At 45.7% G+C, this 25,173-nt stretch overlaps 1 protein-coding gene across 5 annotated transcripts in view; it reads left to right on the forward strand.

Moving 5' to 3' along the window:
- The first annotated feature begins 7,323 nt into the window (after positions 1–7,323).
- CCDC3 (coiled-coil domain containing 3) overlaps positions 7,324–25,173 on the forward strand; it is a 36,139-nt gene continuing 18,289 nt past the window's right edge. For all 5 annotated transcript variants that reach the window (XR_005953329.1, XM_041413391.1, XM_041413392.1 and 2 more), the window contains exons 1-2: positions 7,324–8,044; positions 8,976–9,150. Coding sequence is in view for 4 of the 5 variants with exons in the window: in XM_041413391.1 (XP_041269325.1) it covers positions 7,632–8,044; positions 8,976–9,150 (588 nt within the window). In the remaining variant the exon portion in view is untranslated. The remainder of the gene's footprint in view (positions 8,045–8,975; positions 9,151–25,173) is intronic.

Below are 25,173 nucleotides of genomic sequence, written 5' to 3' on the forward strand. Positions count from 1 at the left end.
AATTCTTTAAATTATATAAAGGTGTTTTGTAATAGAACTGTCATATGCCATGAGACAACTTCACTGGAAAGAACATCTATAATGAGAAACAAATCACACTGACCTTTGCCGTAGGCTTGAAAGCAGGTTTCTTTGGGGTTGTGGGGACTCATTTGCCCTCCAGCAGTGGAAGAATTAAGATGTTATGTTTAACATAAACAAGAGAGGTTTAATCCCAAATCCTTGTGGGAGAGCACTTTGTGTTCTCTTAAAAGTTCAGTAATTCCATAAGCAAGATGGACAGTTGGGTTATTTTAGACTCAATGAAAGCAGGGGAGGGACAGAAGGGACGTCAAAGGGAATTAACTCATCAGAGTAAGAACCCAGTTGTGAAAACTGAGCAGAGAGTGAGCTCAATTGCATTAACCATACACGGTGCCAAGGTCTCTCATTGTAAGATGCCCTTTTCCCCTTTTTGCTCTGTCCAGCCAAAGTGCAAGAAGAAATGTTTGTCTCCATGGGATCATCCCAAGCTGGGGCTGGGCAGCCTTCTCTACACAAGTGCCCATTGCTGCTCAGGCAGTGATGGCATGACAGCAATGGTTCTCATTTCCATTTGGGCTCTGAGGACAGGTGCTGGTTTCTGAGTGATGAAGGAAGAAAGGCTGCACAGGGACATTTGCTGTCTCTGATGATCTGTCTCTGCTGGATCTACCTGCACGTCTTCTCTCTGCACTCACAAAAACAGAGTGGGCTTTGTTTGGGAGAATCTTGACCCTTTTGAAAGGCAGCCCCTTCCCACAGCTCTGATGTGTCCTGCTTCTCTTCTGCTGGGGGCACAGACAGAAGTCAGGCCCAGCAATCTGTTACCACTTAGCACACTAATTCACTTTAGAAGACGACTGTGTCAAACATGTTACCTCCAGCTGTGATTCAAAAACTGAAGAAAATTCAACTCCCAGGAAACATAGGAGGGACAAGATATAAATCCAGAAAACTTGAGCAAAGACAAAACATTTCACATCTCTGTCTTTTTATTTCCAGACAAGAAGCCAAAGTCTTGTAATATGACTGTTACATTAGGACTTAGATATGTAAGCATCACTTTCTTCATCACTCTGCTGTGATCCTGTAGCTGAAGGGAGCCAGTGTGAGTGACTGGGTGCTGGAGAGATTATTGTCCTGGCCCAAAACCAGACCAGAATTGCCTTCACTTGATAAGTGAAGCTTGGATTGAAGGGCATGTTGTTCTTTGCCAATACAATTTTTCTTCAGGAGTGACCAATGAAAATTGTTCCATACTTGTGTAATGCTGGCTAGCAGAATAAATGTGGTTCTTGGATAAAAGAACAGAAAACCAAAGAGATGTGGTGGTGCTGCTCTCTCCCTGGCTCTTTAGAAACAGGCTTTATGATCCTGAGTTCATCTCTGGTGTCTGCTAAAGAAAAGAGTGTTAAAAATCTGGGGCAATCAAGCTGTAATAATGTCCAGTTATCCTGCCACCAAGCAAAGGTAATTGTATTCAATTTATTGAAGGGATTACTTATATTGGATTATAAATGCCAAAGCTGGGTGAGAATATCTAATAAGAGGGTTTTTTTTCACATAGCAGAAAACAGCATGTCATGAACCTATGGATGGAATCCCAAGCCAAGCAGGTCCAGAAGGAGAAAAAGCACAAGATTTTAGCATTGGAACAACTGACCAAGGGATGACCTATCTTCTCCACCACCTGAGATTTTAAAGTGAGAATTGTGTGTCTTCCATTATCTTCTTCTAAATTCAGTAATGATCATGACACAGGAGTCCCTGGGTGACATCCTCAGTGTGGACAGGTTAGATTTCATAACAGTCCCTCTGCCTTTAAAACCTCTGATGCTTAAAAAGTGCATTTACCTGAGCCAGGGTTCACCCCAGGGACAGGGGAATTAGATATCTTTATTCCCTTCTCCCCAGCTGTGGGAATGCTCTGTTTGGATATCTTTCCCATCGCTGGTTGTGTCAGTGGTATGTGTTATGCAGATGTGTGTCTACTGGGAGCCACGTTCAGACAGCACATTTCACACTGATTTATGAACAGACTTATGAGCACAGCAACTTCTGGCCTCTGCTGACTTGGGCTGGAATCAGCTTGCATGTTGTTGCTATTCTCGTTCTCAGACCTGCAGTCACAGCTCAGGAACCAGCTGCTGCAGAAATGCAGAGCTGAGGAAGTCCTTGCCTCAGAGCTCTTCTGTAAACAGGGGGTGGAGGAGTAGGTAGCCAAGGGAACCCAGGGAAAAGATGGGAGGTAAGCATGTCCAGTCATGATGAGCTGGAAAACGACCGGGTGTGGCAATAAGTTGGATAGGCAGTGGTGGGCCAAGGCTGGGTCTGCCCAGGAAAAGATGCTTCAGGACTCCAGGCAAGAGACAAAAAACATCTTTGTTGTGTGAACGGCAGGAAAGGGAGAACTTCTGGGATACAGGGCTAAAGGGAAAGTGTCGACACAACCTTGAGAATAGAGAGGTCTCTGTTCTCAAGTCTAAAGTGAGGATGTCATCCAGGTTGTAACTTCAAGTGATGGATAAGAGAAAAACAGTTCCTCTTCAGACACGATGGGTCTGAGATGAGGACCAGATGTCCCCAGATGTCAGGAAGCCAGGCTAAGATGGGAGTTTCAGTAGGAGAACACAGCTAACAGGACAGAGGCCCAGATCCAAAGGGAGCCGGGCTAAGATCCTGAGATGTAGGGGAATGCAGCTAACAGGACAGAGGCCCAGATCCAAAGGAAACTGCATTTGAATTGGTGAGGTTTGTGAGAGATCAGGACAGAGGGGAAGGAGAACAGGACTCAGTGACCACAGTGAGGGCAGAATGGAGAAGGGGGATTGGTTTCAAACTGAGAGTAGGTTTATATTAGATATTAGGAAGAAACTCTTTACTGAGAGGTGATGAGGCACTGACACAGGTTGCCCAGAGGAGTTGTGGGTGCCCCATCCCTGGGAGTGTTCAGCATCAGGTTGGATGGGACTTTCAGCAACCTGGTCTAGTGTAAGGTGTCCCTGACCATGACAGGGGGGTTGGAACTTGGGAATCTTTAAGGTCTCTTCCAACCCAACCCATTCTATGATTCTGTGAAGATGGAAAGAGGAAAGGGTAAAGGCCAAAGAGGACAAGAAAGGGCAGAAAGATACAGTGAAGGTGTAGCCAAAGATCTCCATTTATGCCAACTACCTGATCCTTCTACGCACTTTTTAATTCAAATTCTGATTGATATTACAGAAAGTCTTTTTACTGCTGTGCATAAAATAAATATTTCCAAATTCTTTGAGACAACAGTGTATTCCCAGCTGATCCCAAAAGACAGGTCTAGTTTCTTCATGGTCATGATTACTGTTCAAAAGAAAAAAACATTAATAACTATGGCCAGGGAAGGTGTTTTGTTTTGTTTTGTTTTGTTTTGTTTTGTTTTGTTTTGTTTTGTAATAGGAATCAGCCAGCCCAGTATTGGTACAAAAATAGTTAAATACAAGGGACCAAATTTCAAACTTATGAGAAGAATGTCAACTTATGTCAACATATGAGAAGAATGACTCAAATTAGAGAAGCATAGATAGAAGAAGTTAGCAAAAACATCTCTTCCTGTGTGGATGCTAGCATGGCCAAATACTCATCTTTGTAGGTCACTCATTTTAAAGAGCAGTGCACAGGGGGAAAAAAATCTGGGTTTGATATTTTGTACCCTGGACTAGAAAGGAATCACTACAGATATATAAATAAAAGACAGCTGGGCTGAGGTTTCAGATCACCTACACCCATCAGAAAGGCAGCCAGTCTGAGCACTGTGCTCTCCTGTTGGATACCTGGACTAATGCTCAACTCAGTCAATACTTTAGAGGCAAAGAGAGAGCAGAGCAATGTTTTATTAAAAGGTTTCAATCACCCACATTGCCACAGAAACAGCAGAGAAAATTACATAGCCCAGGGGCAGAAATATTTGATTTAAATATCTGTAAAAATGTATGAAAAAAAAAAAAAAGAAGAGCTCCTGCCTGGGAAAATCATGAGCCTGTCTCAAAGTCTACAAGACTATCTAAGCAGAGGAAGTGAATGAATAACTGTGGCACATGCATGAGTGGCTGAAAGTGCAGCCTGAGCAGTAATTGGCTCTATTGGTGCTTCTCTGATTAGCTGGTTTTGGCTGCAGCACTTGTCAGACTCACGCTGAGTTCACAGTACAAAAGTATTCACACTGCACTGAAGAACGTCTCAGATCAGCCGGTGGATCCCTGCAGAGAAACAGCAAACACAGATCTGAGGGATGCAGCCTCCAGGGAGGGCTTTAAATCCTTACTTCATGTCACTAATTCCTTGTTATCTAGAGCTGGAAGAGAAGGGACTCCTGGAATGAATTCAGATGCTCCTGTTACTTTTCACTACCTCAGAAATGAAGGAAGAGAGAAGAAAATTGATGGAGCTTCTGAGAAGAGAAATTTAAGAACAAAATCACACTAATCACTGAATGTAGGTGGTTTGAACTTTTTACCAAAATACCCATCTGAGTTGCTAATTAACTGAAACAGCAAAGGGATCAGCTTATTGGTATGGGAAGGAAAGGTTAGACACTAATAAATCTCCAGAAATACTCCTGACAGGGAGAGGTCTCAGCTGGGGACATGTCACAGAGGGCACGGGAGAAAATGAGCCACCCCAAGTCCTTACAGTGACCCTGGGCACAGCACCAGCAAACATGAATGGAAGAGACCAAGGAAATCAGGCACTTCCAAATAAGAAATATTTTTATGTATAGACTTGCACACCTACTGTGTCTGCTCCAGGGTTATGGCTAAAACCCCCCCCCTTCAGCTCATCCAGCTCTAAAATCAACTCCATGGATGTCTGCTCTATCCTCAAAATGCTGACATGACCACTCTGCAGAATGACAGAGAAATTCCACAGAGCCTGAATTATTTGCATCCACACTCTGGTAATCACCACCAAAAAGCAATTTGGACAGCATCAGCCAGCACCAGAATATGCCAGCAAATGCTGTTGTGTTTTCTGAGCTGGCTCACTGATCCCAGCACCCTGAACAAATATAAGCAATTTAGGCTATTAATAGCAGCATTAAGGAGAGACTTCCACATTTTGCTTGTGAGCTGCCTGTCCTTTCTCACCCTGTCCTCCCTCCCAGCTAAATTATGTTGTTTTGTGGTGGCTCTATGAAATGTGAAGAACAGCAGAACAGATCACAGATTAGATCAGATATGTCCAAAGCAGTTTGAGGACAGATGACCATTATTTACTTGCAACACACAGTAAGCAGAGATGAAGGTTAAATGTGAGGCTTCTTTACCCAGAAGATATCAATCTTGTACATATACACACAGGAAATAGCAACTGCATTTCACTCAAACTGAGAATTTGGTTCCCAGGACAAAACCAACCAACCTGTGGTTACAAACATCTCCTCAGCTTCTTGGGGCTCTGCTAGAGAAGTGGCATAAAGAAGAAGTAAAACACTCCCATGCTGCTGCCCACACTGACCCCAGGATTCGTGTGGGTGAAGCTGCCAGGCTCTGACACCAGTGACACCACTTGGAAAGACATGACTGACATGGAGACACCACCCTGCATGGGCTGAACATCTCTCCCACCACTTGCAGCACTTCTCTCTTTATTCTTTGTCAGTATCCCAAGATACCATTTCTCATAGAAAACTGAAGTTCATATCAAAGCCTTGCACAAAATGCCTCCAAAACTGCCTCAGCTTTATCTGAGGTCAACATCAGCATCAATTCTTTGTTTTACTCTTTATTTTTTATTTATTTATCTAAAACCTACTGAAAGTGGTTCTAAAACATTCTCTACCACAGTTTTTCCCTTCAGATTCCAAAGAAAAAAGCATTTTTTCCTAATGGCCAACACTAAGAAATACTGAGCTGGTTAGTCTTTTGGGATTTCTTGAGGGTATTTTCTTTAAAAAATTCAAAATTGTCTTTAAAACTATTTTCCTGAAAGTTGGAAGCAAGTTGTTAATCTTCAAGAAATAGGGAAAAAACTCAGAAAAACTCTATCTGCCCATCTGAAATATTTTTTTTGGTGAAAAAAATCAAAATCTGTTTATCTTTTAGCAAGAACCAACTTTGCTGTTCATTCATAAAGCTATGCTGAAATATATTGTAGCATCTTCCCATCATGAAATATGAATACTGCTTTGTAAAACTCTTCAGCACACAGATGAGACTGATGAAACTATTCCAGAGGAAGACACTTGTCACTGAAGCTGTTTTGTCTCACTGTTATGAAGTTGACTCAGCATTATTTAACTGATGATTCATTATTTTGCACATTATTTCAAACCCCAGTCCTGCACAAGGACCCTCCTATACTAGGCACAGTGTGAATGTGGAACAAAGAGGCACCTTCTGCTTCCAAGAGCTCTTAGTCCTTGTAGAGGACTGGAGAAGCAGATGGAGACAGACGGAAGGTGAGATTACAGGAACCAGCCATGACATGCTGCCAGACTTTGAGTAACCTTTACAGCCAGGGAGAGATTTAGCTGTGACTGTGTCTCCATGATATCCATACCGAAAAAAATCCTCCAGAAGATTTTAAGCATCCCATGCCCATTCCTGACTATTATTCCTAGTGAGATCAGACGTGGGAAAAGGAGAATACTGAAATAGAAAGAAGCTGTTGGAGGCTGTGAGTGGTGCAAGGCCCCCAGGGATCCTTGGGAGAAGCTCCACAGCAGTTTGTATGTGGGGAGAGGGTCAATCTTTGAGCTATCTGCCAAAAGCTGCATCAGACTGCTCTAGGATGAAGCAGTGGGAAGTCAAAATATATTGAGAGCTGGCTTTTTACTTTTACCTTGCTCACCCGATGTAGTTTGGAAAATGATTGCAGACTGGTCTCCTACATTCCAGCCTCATTTGAAGTAGAAGTGTATGACTAGAGTTACAAGTTTCTACAGAAACACATCTTAAGTTTCCCAGGATTTTCTTTCCTAGGGGATCTGTGCACAGCCCCACTGGGACACTTGCACTTCCAAAGCCCTACGAGCCACCCCTTCACCTTTCAAAGCCCTGGGTGCCACGAAGTGCTCACCCCGGGTCCAGGGAGTGTCTGGCAGGAGCTGCACTTATCCCGGAGTGTGCCTGGCTTTCCCATCTCTGCTCTTCCACATCTTCCCTTTTTGCAGTCTCCGTCCTGTCCACCTCTTCCCTTTGCATTCCTCCTCTTTGCAACTCTGCCTTTGCATCCCTCCCCTTTATATCCCTCCCTTTTCGCCTCCCCCTTTGCACCTCTCTCACTTACAGCCCTCCCCTTTGCCTCTCTGCCCCCTTCGCATCTCTGCCTTTTCCCATCCCTCCCCTTTGCATCTCTGCTCCTCGCATCTCTGCGCCGTACACCTCCTGCCCCTCGCCCCTTCCCACTCCTGCCTGCCTGGCTCTCAGCCCTCTGTGCATCTGCCCCTGGCACCCTCCCTCCTGCCCTTTGCACCCCCACCCCTTCGCATCTCCTCCTCGCTGCCTCCCCGCGCTCTCGCCCGGCCCCGGTCCCCCGCAGCCCCCGGGGCAGCCGGCAGCGCCTCCGGGCCGTCTGTCCCCCTCTCCGAGCCCCTGACCCCCGGCCCTCCCTGCCCGCCCGGCCCGGGGCCGCCCGCGATGCCGCCGGTGCCGGTGCCGGTGCCGGTGGTGCTGCTGGGGCTGGTGCTGGCCCTGGGGGGCCGGGCGGGTGCCGGGGGCGGCTGCCAGCTGCCGGCGGAGTGGCGGCCGCTCAGCGAGGGCTGCCGGGCCGAGCTGGCCGCGATCATCGTGTACGCGCGGGTGCTGGCCCTGCACCCCGACCCCTACGGCGCCTACAACTACCTGCCCTGGCAGAGGGGCCCCCCCGGCGGCCCCCAGCAGGCAGCGGGGGATCTCTTTTACTCGGCCGAGATCGAGCTGCTGTGCGACCAGGCGTGGGGCAGCATGCTGGAGGTGCCCGCCGGCTCCCGCCTCAACCTCACCGGCCTCGGCTACTTCTCCTGCCACTCGCACACCGTCATGCAGGGCTACGCTTATTTCTTCTTCCTCCGGTGAGTGCCGGGCTAGGGGGGTCCGGGGAGGGGTGGGGATGTCGCATCCCGGCTCCGGGGCATCTCCGCCCCTGCCCGCAGGGTTCGCTCCGTCCCGCTGCGCAGCGCCTTCTGCTTTGCGCTTCCACCCTCAGCTTCACAGGGAAAGAAAAGCCCGGAACGCCAAACTCCCGTAGTATTCCAGCACTGTCGGCCAGCACATGCACAGGGAGCTGCTGTTGAGTAGCTCGTGGGTGCTGCTGCTTTTGTTTTTACGGCGGGACAGTCACAGAGACAGTCACTTCGCCTGTTTGCCGAAGTTTGGCGTGGGAGTTTAAAACCCATCCCCAAATACTCACCCGATAGCTTTCCATCGACTCTCCCGAGTCCCAGCCAGACCCCGACTTTGGGCTCATCGAAAGAATAAGAAAATAAACCACAATGTGGGAACAGAGCCATCTCCGTGACCTTTCAATTCGAGAGCATTTGCGAAATACTACTCAGTGGCTTGTTTTGAAATACTTGGTATATTCTTAGACTGGGTGCACGACAAAACTCATTTTGATGCTGTCTAGGGCTTAGTCTGCAGCAACATCTTTAAACACATTTTATTGACACAAGTTATTTATTGACTGCTTGAAGGAGTACTTAAACTCTGGGCTCAAGGGCAAAGTGATGCAAATTCAGTAAAAACTATGGCCCAAAATACAGATTTGCCTCCTTCATGGTGTCTGCAGGGTGGAAGGAGCAGTTTGGTCCTTACTGCTGCTGCCTGATCCTGTCCTTGTGGTGGAAATTGTTATTTTGGTGCCAGGAGAGCTGAGAGCTACTTGCAGGCTAAAAGTCTGGGTGACTTTTTGTCGAGCCAGGCTGAAGTATGACAGGTGACTTCTGCAGGAGAGAGAGTGCTGTTCATTCTCACAGTGGGCTGCCCCTGCAATCTGTGTTCCAGAATGGATGAGAACTACATCCTCCTGCCACATGGAGTCAACTTCCAGGAGGCGATTTTCCCTGACACCCAGGAAAACAGAAGAATGTTTGCCAGCCTTTTCCAGTTCTCAAACTGCTCACAGGCACAGCACGTGTTGAGCTTCTCCAGTGACTGGGAGATTCAAGAGGACAACCGGGTAAGGGACTTGTTTGCTTTCCAGTGCTTGTTTTCAAAGTGGGCACAGGCATTATTCCCATGTCCTTTGTGAACATATGTATATGAATGCTGAGCAGCAGGTCCCTGATTTTCCTGTTCCTTGGGTAGTATCACTAGCAAAGTAACACCCTGATGAGGAAATATTAAACTGTTTTCAAAGCTGACCTCTGTGTTAACCTCTTCAGCTTCCCATGGACCTGAGCAAAGCTTGGTATCAACTTGTTCATGAACAATAGGTTAAAAATAGTATTACTTGTGATCTTGTCGTCCTCCACCCAGATAATTTCTGGGTTTGCTATCTCTAGACCTCTTTTTTTTTAATTTCAGCTGAAATGCTCAGGAGCAGATCATTGCTTTTGAACTTCTGTGTTCATCTCATGTAGTGAGAGCAGTGCCTGGACCATGACAGACTGTAAGGGATTATTCTTGCCTGACTCCACATAACAGCATAAACATCTACTGAACTAATCTCCCTGAGCTGCCTTTGTAGCAGCTGGGAAAAAAAAGACTCTTAAGGGCACATTTCACGTGAGTGATGAGGGCAGGGTTCCTCTGAGTGATGCCAGCACTCACTTCTGAACAAGACAGATGAAATGTCTCTTTCTCCTTTCAAGGAAGGCCACAGAAAGCAGTTCACCTTCTAGGCAATCCTCCCTTAAGAACATCCAAAGATGCCCACTGTTGGTGGCTTCTGAGTCCCTTTATGGGATTGTAGTGTGTGTAATAAATGCAGGATTTTAACAAATGCTTATTTGGCAGAGAGGAGCAACATGTCATATTCTGGATGTACATATACTTTTGAGAGCTGGTTTAGTGCCAAACCATGTTTTGTGAGGCTGGTGGTTTCACCTGGTATTTGAGAACATTTTAAGCACCTCTCTAGGTCAGGATGGACAGGGCAGGTGTCATTGCTTGTGTCTTCTGTGGATTTACCCAGGGCATGATGTTTATGTATGACAGCAGATGTGTGAGTGGCTTGCTTGGGAGATGGATGGAGGGAATTCAGTAGCTGGCTGAGCCTTTTCCTTCACTACCTGGCCAAATGCCAGCACACAAAGTTTGAGCTGCTGTGTGGCCATCTGGCCAGTGACACAGCTCTTCTCCTTGGGATGCCCCATGAGCAAGTATTTTCCTGCTGCTGATATTTTTTGGGGGGGAGTGTGGAATGGTGCTGTGTGGGGACAGCAGCAGAAGTTGATATTTAAGAGGAATTCAGTTATCCTACAATTAAATTGCAGAGCTGTAACCCTGTCTGGGCAAGAAGGGGGAGGTGGAGAGCCCTGGTGCCAATCCCTGCCTCCTCCCTCCCACCCCCTGCTCCCCAGTGCCACAAGCAACATACTTGGCAAGTAAAGGTGCTGCTGCTGCCAAATCCACAGATTTTTTGTCCAGGGGAGCAAAGTGGCATTGGGAGGCCACCAGATCCAACTGCCAGTGTCTGCTTGTGACAGATGCCTCTGCACTGTTTATTTCGTCATGCTGAGCTAAATGTAGGGGATCTTGGTGGGCTGGAGCTCGTTTGTGCCAGCAGTGAATCTCACCAGTCAGCCCTAATGGAAATCACCAGGCAGAAACCCCCAGGGTAAGTTGGGGCAACCCTCAGCATATGTATCAAAAGTGCATTTCAGCTGTTGCACTCTTTGACCCGTGCAGCTGTGAGCAGACTGGGGGGGATTAGAGCTGCTGGTCCCACTGCTGGGGCCGGGGGCTTTACACGCTTCAACCCCCATCCATCCAGTGAACAAATTCAGCACTACTGATGGACACTTTGTCTCGCCCTCATAATGAAAAGTAAAAGCTTCCTCTGCACCAGTTAAAAATAGATGGGGCTGACTGTGCTCCCATTCAGCTCCTGCATCTGTGTTTGCCCAGCCGAGCGCCAGCTCCCGGCGCCTGCGTGCCCCAGCCTGGGCCTGCAATATTAGGAATTTCTTGCTGCTGCAATATTAGGAATTTGTTCCTCAGCTCTTCCCAGGTACAGCTCTCTTTGCGTTTCCCTCTTCTCTCTACCTGCAGTGGTGGCTTTCCCAGTTGTCACTGTGTCTGCTCACATCCTGTCACAGTGTGCACAATTTCCGTTTCCAAACGTGCGCGGCCGAGCTGCCCCATGCTGGCTCCTAAGCTGAAATCTGTGTGTGTGCCAGCTTCATGGCACAGACAGTGAACATAACTCATAGCATTGCTCTTGAAGTTTTTGAACAAGAACTTCTTTGGGAGCCTGGGTACATCCAAAGCAGGGTTCTGTGATGGTGTCAGGTTGGGAAGAGCTTGGACAGAGAGGGAAGGGATGTCTGATGAGGCTCATAGTGTAGTGAGGAATCAGGGGTCTCACTAGCTGCTGTGTACTGACAAAAATTGTTACTTAAAATACATCACAGATGTTTTGTGCAGTCAGAGAGGAGAGGTGGAAATGTTGAGACATTCCGAGCAGACGGCAGATGGGATGAGAGTCTCATCCCAGGAGTTCATAGGTAGGGTCCTTCCTTCAGGTGTTGGAACAGCTGCATGCAGGGACAACTCAAAAAGCAGCAGGCCAGAGGAAGTTTGGAATAAAGGAGTGATGAAATTTTCTGCTTACAGAAAAATACATACTCTGAAAGTCTTTTGGAATCCTGGTCTTGATATATTTCTGGGGTGGACCCTTCAAGGGAGACTTTGATGCTAGAAGCACGTGCAGATGCAGTGGATAATTTCTGTTTGCAGCTCTGGGATGCTCAGCCAGAATGTGAGAAAATCCCATGATGGATGAGTGTCTTTGCCTCGTGTAATACTATCCAATCAAGAGGTCCCTTCTGCAGGGTGTGCTTGAGCTGGCCATGGAGTAGTGACCCAAAAGTGACCACTGGCATCTTGTCCTCCTGCTTGGCCTCTTGTGTCTGCAGTGCTCCCTGCATGCAGGCAGCCTTGTCTGGGCTGCCCGATGGGTGAAACGAGGAAAACACTGACAGCTCCTTCTTCCAGCAAATGTGTCTGATAATGGTAAAGAGAGCAAAGAGACGTGCAGGAACTTTTTGATGCACTGGGATGTGCCACCTGCCTTTTCCATCATGGCAAAATGTTTTTAATTTTCAGAAGGGCCTGTGGCGTGTGATGAAAAGAGGTCAGACCCAAGGCACATCTTACTGAGTATAATACTTTCCTCATCCTGGGCCTGCTGCTTTTTGCTGTAAGCTAATTCCAGCTGCATTTTTAAGCCCCTTGCAGGCTGGGCTAAGAGCCAGATGTTGCTTTCCATAGTTTTCCAATAACCCTGCAACCTCATAAATTCACTTAGGCGCTTGTTCTGGCCATTTCAGAGTGCAATGATAGCTCCTGCCATTGTTTCTTTAGGCACTTGCATTTTGGCCTCCACGTTTGCAGAGGCAAATACTAATGTGGCTTCATCTTGAATTTGTCTCAGCCTCTTAGTGATGTTTGCAGATCTCTTGCTTTACTCCAGCTCATTGTTGCAATGGTTTCCACAAGGTTGTTTCTAAAACCAAGGGATGATGCAGTATATTGGTATTTAAATCTAGCCCCCCTGCAGAGTTTCACCATTTTAGTGCAAATCTAGGAGCTGTAATTTCTCCTTCTGGCCTTCTGCAGGGTTGTGTGATCTCAAAGAGGAGCTTGTTGCTTTGTCTGCACACAAGGGATTACAGGAGAAGTGACTTGAAGTCTGGTGAGATAAGGACAGTAGAAATCTCTAGCAGCACTTGTAGTTATTGTTCAGAGGGGCTTGAACTGGTTTTTTCAGCAGGTTGGTAAGGAAGTGTGTTCTTTTGGCCTCCCCCTTTATGTGTGCAGGAGAGCTGCAAAATGACCCCACGTGCATCACAACAAGGGATTGCTGTCAAGGTGTCAGCCCAATTGTGAGCAACAGTGACAGCACTGAGATAAAGTCCATGAAATGAAGGAGTCCATTAACTTCAATTAAGCTCAGAGATTGTGAGGGGAGACTATACCTCTTATTAAGCCTCTCTCCCTGCATTGACTCAAGCAGCAGAACCAGTTACCTCAATTGATTTAGATGAATGGACTTGCCTTCTGAGAGACCTCCAGAGCTTTATCTGGAGTGTTATCTCTAACAATAGAGCTTTTATGGGAGTCGTCAGTGTCCCAAATAAAAAGCAAGGTAATTAGTGGGTTAGCCTGGCAGTCTACAAATATCTGTTTAGTATCTTTGGATTTGGATCTTCTTCTCTAGTGATACCATGGCTGCTGTAACAGACTAATGACCTGGCTGGGACACCTGGAAGACTTTGGGGCAGCTGAAAAGGGAACTAGATAAGAAAAGCAATGCAAATGCATAAATGGCCTTGCCATTACTGTGCAAAGCAAAAATTAAATTAAATTACATTTTTCCTCTGTGGAAGTAGAGGAAATAGTTTCAGAATTATTTGTATTTTAGCAACTCCTGTGTGCATGGACTGGGAGCCACTGGGTTGGGAGAATCCATGAACCCATCTGTGGGCAGCAGCACATCTGCTGGTCCCAGCCTGTCTCTTCCCTGATGCTCCCAAACAGGTGAATGGCAGAGGGTCTCAATCAGTGACACTTCCCAGCAGCACGAGGACACAAGCCACAGAGAAATAGCCACTTGTACTAGAGCTCCTTGCCTGCAGAGAAGGGCTTATTCACATGATGTTTGCTATGGGGACTTGTTTTGATCCATCTCCCAGGCAGCATGCCCCCAGAGAGGGGGAAGAAAGGGGGAAAGTTGGGGAAGTCCCCAAAATTTTTCAGACCACCCTGATTTTGGAAGTGATTAGATAGTGTCATGTCCAGAGAAAGCCTGAGCTGCCTTGGATCCATGGGCCAGAGGTCTTCCTGTGGTGGCTGAGATGGACATTGCTGATGCCAGAAGTGACTCTGCTCTGTGAGTCTTGCAAATCCTGGCCACTAGGAAAAATAAGCTGGTAACTGTGTTGTCCATGTTATCCACAAAATTAAAATGAAAAAGTAATATTTTTTTCTCTTATTAAAGTTAAGACCTTCTGCTCTTGCAGAGTTCCCTCTCTGCTCTGAGTGCTGGGAGATGAATTTCAAGACTGGAAAATGCTGCTCATGTAGACCAGAGCCAGCTGTTTTAGGAGAAGAAGCAGTCTGAAAAAGAGCAGGTAGCATCCAGGCTTGGTGGAGACAGTTCTCTTTAATTGCCATGTACTGAGTTTTTGTGTTTGCTTGTGGCATGAGCTGCATAAGACATTCTCCCGTCTCTGGTCTTAAGACACTAGGGTAATACAAAATAATCTCAGTTAAAACCAGTGCTACGTGGCAAGGGCAGCACAAAAAGACCTCAAAATAGAATTGAAGTGAGGTCCAATATCTAGAGGTTTGAAAATCTTCTTTTACATGTGGTTTCCTGCCCTGCCATTGGTTAGAGGAGTTGTTTCTCCATGAGCCTACTAGCATGATAGAAAGTGCCATCACTTCTGGGTTGTTTTCATAGTGATTTACAGAGCTTTTGTTTTCCTCCCAGAAACCCACCCAGGGCGAACCCCCTCCTGTTTCCTAAATCTGTGTTTAATTTGAGTACATTTAAGCAAGATCAGATGAAATGGAGAACTGCTGACAAGTGTCTGGGGCAAGGGAAGACCATGAGACAATTGGTACATTTGGGTAACATCCCTAGGAGTCTTTTGGCACAGAAATGGCATTGATTCTTTCCCAAATCTTCACACCCAGGCTGTGGTAGGGGACTCTTAGAGCTCTGGCTGGCATATCCCTGTCAGTTTTCTATCTTTCCACATGCACACAGGCTGATAAAACACAGAGTAAAGGATCACAAAGGAATACACAATAGCCTTATCCACAGGATATTTCCATTGCATATGGTCTTTATAATATTTGTAACACCCAGAAGGTGTTCTGAGTGGTACTTCCCAGGAGAAAAATGGGCAATATCTCTGGTTTTCAGTTGTTTCTTAGAGGCACATTATTTCTGTTGGGGTTGGTTGGTTTTCATACACAGTGCAGGAGGGATGACCTGATGTAACGTGGGAGCCTTGGATTTGGTATCATTTGTGAACAGTCAGAATTGGGATTGAAAATGGAGCTTTTCCCCACCCATCTGAGCTCTTGTCCCCCGTGGCAGCCATGGTGGTGGGGAGGTGCTGAGGTGAGACCCCACTTAGCACCCTCCTGGTACCAACAGGGGAGCCCCAAGGAGTGCCACAGCTCCTGGTGAACGTGTCTGGACCATTGCTGCCTATCAGGCAATGCAGATTGCTCCAGAGCACAGCTCTCTTGCTGTGTCTCAGGCACATCCAAGTACACGATATCCTTTAAAATATCCAGTTTCCAGCTCATCGAGCAAGGAAATGCCAAGACAACCAGGGGTATGTGTGTGCATGTATGTGCTGCTGCCTCCTCGAAGGGTGAAGCAGCAATCCTTCCAGGAACTGGCAGGGAAGGGAGACCCACATGGCTCCAGGCCTCTTTTAATTATCCAGAGTCACACTTCAATGAAGTTCTGCCAAACGCTCTAATTAATTCCATATTCTGTGGCACAAGGCTGTCTGCTGCTGTACTTGATCTTGGTGGTGAGCAGGCATCTGACCCCAGCCCCAGGACACCTTTTGGGTTCTCTGCCTGGCTGGGGGCCACGGGGGCAGTTGGTAGTCATAGGCTGAGCTCTGCATGTTGAGAGGCACAAAGGTGGGGCTGAAGGAACCCTGTTGTCCCTCCTCTCTTTCAGATCCAAGGCTGTCTGCAGGGATGCCATAGCCTTGGGCTTTCCAGCCCAGACATGGCTTTTCAAGCCCAGCAGTGCTTTCTTAGCTGGATGAAGAGTTTTTTGGGAGCCCCTGACCTTTGGAAGCCTCTTAGCCAAGGGCCAAAGCACTGTGTAGGTAGGAGAGATGGGATTTTGATTGAGCTGGTCATGTTTCCTCTGTGCTAACACAGAAGTGGCTGAGGGGGGTGATACCTCCCTCAGGGGGGCAGTGAGAAGGTTGAAGCCCACCCTGAGCATCCACATGTGAAGATGGGCTGGGAATTTCAGCATTGTAGTGAACAGTAGACCTCTCATCCGTCCTCCCTGGAGATGACACTGTCATGGGAAAAGTGGCAGCTAGAAGACATGAGGAGGTTGACTTCAGTCCACTGTCTCCTTCTCCGTGTGTGAGGGGTACCTCTGCTTTCCTGCCCTCCTGTTGATGGCCTCTCCAGAGTGGGAAAGTGAGAAGGGACATCCCACCACTGTGAAAGATGAAGGGAGAGGTGCAGGGGAAGGGTTGGTGCAGATCTGGGCTGTGAAATTGAGTTTTGCAGGGCAATGGATGCTTGAAAGAGCTTGTGTCCACAGCTAAGTCATGTACCTCAACAGAGATTTGTGTACTCAAGGTGCTCCCCAAATGTCCTGGGAGAACATGTCCCAGGCACATGTCCTGGGACATGTTCTCCAAGGAGAAGAGTTGAGGCTGGTGTTCTTAAGGTGTTTGTATCATCTTACTAACCCAAGACAAAACAAAATATGCAGTCCAAAGAAGCAGATCATGGGTTTTTTGGATCCAGTCATGCTTACAAGTCATACTTGTCCTATGACATTACAGTCTCAGAGGGTGGAGGTGCCAACTTTGCCTGGGAGCCACTGAAAGATGCTCAGACATGAGTCCTGGCATCCTGCTCACCCTAACACACTGGGGTTATTCCAGTGCATTTGACTGGGCTGGGAGCAGGAGGGGGAAGCAAACATCAGAGCTGGCTGCACATGGCTCTTCACCTGCTTGGGTTTCCCTAGAGCTTGTTTTGAGCCAGCTCTTGAGGAATACACTCAGAATGATTCTCAGGCAAATTTTCTGGAACCAGATCTGCCAAAATTAATGAGGGAGGTACCCATATTATGTGTTGCTCAACCCAGTTAAGGGAACCACCATGCCCTTCTGTAAATCTGTGAGTATGTAGATGAGTTGGGTGGTTTTTGTGTACAAATTGATAATTTGTGTTGGTCAGCAGGTGGAAAGGATGATTCATGTAGGCCAGCAGTCCTGGACCAGGATCTCTCCTGGATGAACACGATGCTCCTACAGGCACAGTGGGCAGACTTGTCCTTTGGTTTAGTTGCTGTTGACCTTGAATCCAGGGAAAGTATTTTCTTTCAATTTCTCTCTCTCTCCTGACCCACCTGTGAGGTAGATACAGAAAAAGATGGAGCAAAGCATTTATTGAAATCAACGGCCACCAAAATCCAGCTGCCAGCTGGCAGACAGGACACCTGTGATGCTGCCTGTAACCAGATCAGCCACTGTGGCTTGAAGGGAGATGAGATCTTTTAATCTGGGACATATTTTCTCCCAGCCCATGCATTTTGATGTTTATTTTCACAAATGCCAAGCCAAGCTGGCTCTGAGGCAGCAGGAGTTCGAGTCCCTAATGGAAGCTGCAGACAGAGCCTTTTAAAGCCGGTCCTGCCTCCGCCAGCCAAGTACCTTTCCAAATTCCCCTGGAGAAGTGTCCTTGCCCTGTTGTGCTCAGCCAGGAGCAGCCATGTGGTGCCAGGCTTGGCTTGGCCGCTGGCCCTGGCAGCGCTCAGCCCCTTGCAGCAGCTAATATGAAGTGACAAACCAAAGTGCTGGTTTCGAGGGACTGGGAACATACGGTTTTGGTGGACCAATTGCAGCTGGTTGCTGTGCAAATCATTGCAGGTGCCTCCAGAAGCTAATGCTGTGACTCCCTCTTCTTGCTGCCCCAGTCTGTCAACTTTTCTTGGAACAAGGCTGTTAGTCGAGTCATCTGTAAAAGGAATGACAGCAGGGAAAAATACACTGAGGGAGAAGCAAGTTTCCATGACACTGTAAAATACAGAAGGAAAATAATATGACTAAAAAGCCAGGTCTGAATTTCTGCCCAAAAAAGTTAAGAGCAAGCAAGGAAACAAATATTTCCTGAGAACTGAAAGCATTTAATGGACTTTTTCTGCAGTATTTTTGCATTTCCTAGATCAGTAAGGAGCCAGTAGCAACTGCAAGGGGGAATGTTGGTGCAGTATTTTATATTGAGACAAGATGTGGGACTGAAATGCAAGCTGGTATTTACATACTGTTATCCTCAAACTGACCCATCTCCTTCACTGTGCAGGGGCAGCAGGAGAGCTATTTCCATTCTGCAGAGCTAAAAGCAAGGCAGGTGTTGGGCTCTGTATCCCGGTCCAGTGGAGACAATTCTTTTTGCTTCCAGATTCATGCTCTCTGGGATTAGAAACAACTGTCTGAATTATTTTTCTTGCCTGTAAACTTAATTGTAGAAATTCTGTGCCCTTCCCCTCCTGTGACTTCCAGCCTTATTGCACAGGTAGTGCTGTACTTTGAGTAGGGAGTTTCCTTCAGCAGGGTGACACGTGAGCAGCTGGGGTTTAGTTGTTTATCCAAACTGAGCATGTTGGTGCTATGAAGTCTGGCTTCCTTCTTCAGGTGGATGGTGTCTCGTTTCTTCTTCATTTCCTCAAAATGCAATGAGTTTATTGCCTTCATTTGTCTTTGCTGTACACCCATTTCAGAGCACAATTGTTTGGCTTTCTTTTTGTATTTCCAGAGCCTTTAAATGGGGTACAAACACAAATATGTTCTTCTGGATGTTATTAGATTTTTTTTTGTTGTGGAAAATTATTTAAATGCTTAACTGGATGGTGGCTGGGGAGAAAAAGGAGGGAAAGTCAAAGTGGAGGAACAGCTTGTACTGACAATGGCTCAGGATAGGAATAGAAATTCAGATACTTAAAGTCCTAATTTCTCTTACACGGGAAAGATAGAAATCCCATTTCAGAGCCTTTGAAGCAAAAACACAGTAGCCACATCCACTCAAAATGCTCCATTTTCCACCTTTAAAACAACATCCTTGGTTGTAGAAGATGAGCAATACTGAGAAAGGGGCTTAGTCACAGTAACCATAGGGCACCTCTGCCACATGCCTGCTCATACTTTAAAAGAGTTCTGAGGTCTGGGAGAGAGTTTATTCATGATCTGTAAAAGTTGTGTTAAGTGAGAATCTGTGTGTACACGGCTTATCTGTGGGCAAGAACCTTACTTAAGTACCTCTGCTGGGGATTTTTTCTGTGAGTAGAGACAAAGAAAAATAACATTGTAAATGAGAGAAAACTAAAATAACTCATGGGAATAGGAAATGAAGAAACAACCCACTGAAATGTGTGGCCAACTGATGTGGTAAAATCTCCATTATTTACAAAGCTTGGGTCTAGCTGGGAGATTGAGGTGGGTCAGAAGAAGACCTTCTCTGGCTGCCTGCCTCTGGAGGAAGAGCTGCTGCAGGGCTCATGGCATGGCTCTGGGAGGGGCTGTACAGGCTTTCAGAGCCCCCTGTCCCTGTCCTGGTACTCTTCAAGCTGGATGTTTGTGCTGCTCTCTTTGGAGAGGGTTTATGTCCCCCGCTCTGTGACTGAGCAGCTCCAGGAGGTGCCAGGTAGCATCCAAAGCTCACCTCCATCAGCTGGATTCAACACCACCACCTGGAGGTGAATTTTTCTAAAAATCACTTCCAAGTTCTCTGTGCTGTGCTGGACATGAATGCTGGTGTTGTGAAAAGTCTCTGAGGATTGGAAAAGAACCCCAACTTTTAAGAAGACTCTACAGAAGGGTTGTTACTACCATCAATAATTTGGGTTTTGTCCTTTTACACATTTTAGGCTCAGGCATGTCTTGTTTGAGTTGAGTGAGCACTTCATGATCTGTCTCTTGAAATCCTAATTGAGCCTGTGTTTTCTTAAGTCTTGGTTTCAAAGTGCAGAGGAACAAATTTGATTCTTGATTCTTTTTCCCAAAGGTGCAGAATCATCAACTAAATATGTCCTGGAAATAATACTTTGTGCTCAGATCTTTTCTGCCGTAATAAAAATGGCTTGAAACCACATCCAGTGACAAAATCCTCCTTTATTTAACTCATGTCTGAAACTACCGATGGGAAATGTCCTGGTGCTCCCAAATCAGTGGCACTCTGGAGCTGCTGGAACACATCCTGTCCTTGCAGACAGTCATTGCTCAAGAAACACATGGCAGATGTTGAGGATATGAAGGAGCACAGCCCTTCCATCAAAGCATCAGGCCAGAGAAGGGCTAAAAACAAAATCCCAGACTGGAGGCATCCCTGAGGCATTTGCCTGCCTGTTCTGTGTCTGGACTTCAGGATCAGCCTCTGGTTCTGCTCACTGTCAGGAACTCTGAAACAGGAGAAGCCTCCTGTGGTCTCTGCTAACCAAGTGGTGTTTATCACGCTCTGGTAATTGCATTTGCTATGGTATTTACAGCATTTCCTATGTTTTGAAACAGAGAAATCTCAGGCTTGCCCAGGGCTCATTGTGTACTTTAATCTGCTCCTAAGCCCACATGTATCTTTAAATATTAACTTACACATTGGCAGTGTCCTGGGGCAGCCTCAACCCCACACCTGAGCTGGAAACATGGCTATTGAAGTGTTAATGTTTGCTCTCAGTATTTATCAGGTGCAGTATCCTTTTTTCCAGGTCCTAGGAAATTTTTTTTCTCCTTTTTTTCCTTTTTCTTTTTCTTTTTCTTTTTTCTTCTTATTTTTCTTCTTTTTCCCATTTCTTCCTTTTCCTTTTCCTTTTCCTTTTCCTTTTCCTTTTCCTTTTCCTTTTCCTTTTCCTTTTCCTTTTCCTTTTCCTTTTCCTTTTCCTTTTCCTTTTCCTTTTCCTTTTCCTTTTCCTTTTCCTTTTCCTTTTCCTTTTCCTTTTCCTTTTCCTTTTCCTTTTCCTTTTCCTTTTCCTTTTCCTTTTCCTTTTCCTTTTCCTTTTCCTTTTCTTGCAGTTTCATCTGCAGTCAGTATTCCTGACTTCTCTAGAGCAGCTCAGAGATTTGGAAAACGTTGCCCAGCACAATATGGGAGTGGAAAAATCTCCCAATGTTGCACCCACTGCAACATTAGCCCTACAAATAACTTTTCAGATTCTGCTGGTCTCTGGGGCAAAGACAATATATTAATTGCGAGAACAGAGGTCATTTGAGCTCACACTGTGGCCACATATGAACTTATTTGTGTCTAAAAGGGACTGATGTGCTCCTGGGCTGTTTATGCCACAACACCTTGACCATGACAATGGCTCTGTATCACTGGCTTCTTTTTCTGGATATAGCAGTTCCAGCTTAGATTCAGTGGATGAGGAAAAGTCCAGAGCTTGAATGAAGCACTGCACCATGCCTGGAGTCCTCCTTCTGTATCTGTTGCTGTGTGGAGCAGGTGGCTTGAATTTGGCTGGAGCTTATGATGCATTTTGGAGTCTTTATCTTCTTGCTTATAAAGCCTTTTGGATAAAATTTGCTGCGTGCACGAAGGATGTAGAGTTTTGTTTTGTGGGTTTAATCCAATACTCTAAATTGCTTTAAAGCAATTTCTTGTGTTTTGAAATTCTGGAACCTCTGTCTCCTATTTTTGTTAAGGCCTGTGGTCAGTCATGGACTGATTTAGAAAATGGTGCCAAATGTGTAAAAGAAATTTTAAAAAATCTTTATAAATAATGCTAGGAAAAGAGAAAAAAAGAGAGGACACATATGTTATCAATACTCTACCGAAAAGGAACATTGTCTCTGACACAGAAAGCCTTTAACTCTGAAGCTTGTAGAACAACTGGAATAATATTTCTAATGCAGTCAACATTACTGGAGCAGTCATGGGGCTGTTTGAATTACTTCAACATTGATTTTAGGGCTTTTTCTGTTTGAACTTCAAGTACATGTGACTCTGAACGTGTTTTTCTATGCATTTTATGATTAATATTCTGGCTTTGGATTGGCTTATTGGTTGTATGTATTTAAGTATTAGTTGAATGGAGTCAAGGAGTTTGTCTACTTCAGTATTGATCTTAGAATGTGAGCAAAGGTTGAATTTCATTACATACAACATTCTGAAGGGCTTCAGCCAACATCAGAGTGGGGTACAGAATTTCTTTTGTTAGGTAATTTATTGTAAGAAGTCCTAAGTCAGGGATCCATGGAAGAGTACAGGAAGAGATTTCTAGCTGATGCTCTCCCATTCTCCAGTGTTTTCAGGTAAAGAAATCTCTGTGGTGAAGTAATTTCCATATATTTATTTCTTTCTATACATTCAGTGACATCCAGTCAATTTATCTCCCATAAAACTGTCCAGCCTTCTGTTGAGAATTTTATTGCCTTTTTGATTTGATTTCCAACTTTTAGATTGCTTTCAACCTGTTTCCTACTTTATTATCTGATACTCCCAGTTCTTCTGCTGGAAGATGTTGTCAGTCTTTATTTTCTCCCTTCATAGCATTCATGGTTGTGTAGACCTTTATCCTCAACCCTCTCACAGGACAGGACTCAAAATTACAGACCAAGCTTAATGTCTGAGCCTCAGAGAAGGTTGTTCCTCCCCTATCCTGGATGGGAATCAGCTACTTCCAACACTCTGCAATGCAAATCCTTGAGAAAAGAGGGAGTAAAGCCCCTTCCCTGGCTGTCTGGGACCTCCCACTGCTATTGCCACAGGGAAATTTCAAAGTTTTGCCTAGACTGTTGGAAGTGCCAACAGGGAAAGCAAATATTTGTGTGTAAGACTTAACCCCAAGAAGATTAAGTGCAGATGAATGTCAGTAGTGCCAGCAACCTGTGAGAGAAAGTGAAAACTGAGAAGGATGTAAAAACAGAACATGGTTCAGAAAAAAAAAAAAAGCAGAAAAAGAAAGAATAAAATGCAAAACAGATTAGAAGCAAAGGAAAAGGAAAAGGAAAATTTCTATGGGGTTTTTTGCTTTCCCAAAAAGGGCAGCATGAAGACCAGCAGGACAAGCATTGCAGCAGGGGCTCATTGGTGTTAGCAGGTTGGGAGGTTCCAGGGGTGGGCACGAAGTAGGGAGGGGGTAGAAATGAGGGCTGCAGCTTGATGGGATGCTACATGGACAATAGATGCCTTTGGAAATTGGGAAGGATCCTGGAGGCAGTGAATCTCTTGCACGGTCTTTAGTTCCTACCTCTTCAGTTCTGGAAGTCAATTGGTAGCTGGGGAAATGGTGATCCGTGGGAAGAGGTTTGGATTTGTGAAGCTTGGCCCATGTTCTATGGGAGGAGAGCTCTACTGCTTGGAAAGCATCCATCTCGGGAAAATCATAAGTGGTAGGGCTGTCTAGACTAGTCAGGAAGGCGTGAACAAATAACCAGAGTAAAATAGAAGAAGAAGAGAAGAAAGTGTGATTCCTCACCTAGAATTAAATGAAGATGTCAGGGAAAAAAAGAATGACTCAAGGCTTCAAAGGATGCAAACAGAAGATGTTCTTAGCTGGCTTGACTCTGAGGTTAACAAGGAGAGGAAATTAGACGTGCTCATGGCTGGATTTACGTGTCGCTGCTGGAAGTGGGTGGGGAGATGCGTGATAGGAATGTTACAATTAATTATTGTAAATCTCTTCGTAACAACTGTGTGGGCAGTGTGCAGGTGTGTGTGAGGACCTTGGCAGCCTGACAAAAATGTAATTATTGGTTATGGAGGTAGCAGCGCTCACTCCCTGGCACTTTGTCAATCAGCAGAGTGGTAATTAGCCTTTGCTAGGGGACACGGTGTTTCTCTGAAGAGGAAAGTAGAACCTCCTCAAACACCTGGATGTGGTCTGGTGAGAGCACGGGGGGAAGTGTGTCTTACCTGGGAGACAGCAATTACAGCAAGGATTTCCTGACTCAGAAATCAAACCAGAACTATTCTGCCTTAAATATTTTTCGGTTTTGACCTGCAGCTTGAAACTGGCAGCAATCTGTGTCCATATAATCCAACTTAAATACAGTGGTTTTTTGAAGTGAAGTAGATCATTAATCTTTAGTTAACCAGGGGTCATGATAGATTTTCTATCATTGAAAAAGGGGTTGGAACTCTTTTCTAGGAAAGATATGCACCTGCTGAAGCAATTTGGTGAGCAGAAGGAATGACTTCCAACAATTTTATAGAGGAAGTCTGATATAATCTGGTTTAAAGAAAACTGATTCCTGTTGCCTTCCTTGCCTCAGAGGGGACAGTATGTTATTTTCTAGTTTGGCTGACAGAAAATGTGGGGCTTGGGGCTATACTACATATAATGGAGAATTTAGTGTCCCTGCCCCAAAGCCCATTCTTAGGGATTTGCCTCCCTGTGGGTCACAGGAAATCATGTACAGCCACATTTACAAAGAAATCTGAACCACAGGAGTGAATAAGAAGCAGCCTTGAGAGGAGGGTCAGAAGCTGTCCAAGCCACCATCTTTCCAATTTCTAGCATAGCTGAGGAGTCAGGGTGAGAAAAAGCATTGCTCTGTGGAGCCTTTTAAAGTTTCCCATCAAATGCAGTAAAACACACTACAGAGCAGCTTTAAAAACAAGGGGAAAACAAAGGCAAATATATCTCTGACACAGAGTGACAGCCAAGAAGAGCTTGTCAGGCCTGGGTTCCTTCAAAGATGTGCACTGAGCCCTTTCACACTCTTAGTGCTGTTTGCTGAAGTATTAAGGAAGTGGGAAGGCATCCAGAAAACTGGTTCAACTCAGCTGACACGCTGGAGTTTGAAAAGGACCAGGAAGGAGATGGTGATCTGCAGCACACTGCTGACCTGCCACCAGCTGGGGACACAGTGATGCAAAACACTGGTCCTGCTGGTGCAGACTGTGCTCAGAGGTGTCCAGCAGCTGTTGAAAGCAATGATGGAATAGCATCTTCTCACAGCTGCTGCAGGGTTAGGATTTTTTTGGTCCTGATGAAACACAGAGACAGATTTTTGGGGTAGCCTTCAGGAAGCTCTTGACCCAGTTGGCTGCAAGGAATGAAAGTGCCCCACAACTCTGTATTGAGTGGACATGGAAGAGATGGACAATCTGTAACAGTGAATTGATTGTGATTTGTCCGAGCTTCTGCAAGCTTTGCAGATGCTGTGTGAGAATTACTTGTGAGCTGCAATGCCTGTAGTGGTAAAACTCATAACAGACACACAGAGTGAAGACTGAGGAGTGCTCATTTGTGGTTGCTACAGACATTCTTTGTCATGGCCATTATGGTAACTTTATTGTAATTTAACCACAT

This window comes from Onychostruthus taczanowskii, unplaced genomic scaffold (assembly GCF_017590055.1).
Source record: "Onychostruthus taczanowskii isolate IOZ18803 unplaced genomic scaffold, ASM1759005v1 scaffold41, whole genome shotgun sequence".
In the NCBI taxonomy this organism is placed as follows: Eukaryota; Metazoa; Chordata; class Aves; order Passeriformes; family Passeridae; genus Onychostruthus; species Onychostruthus taczanowskii.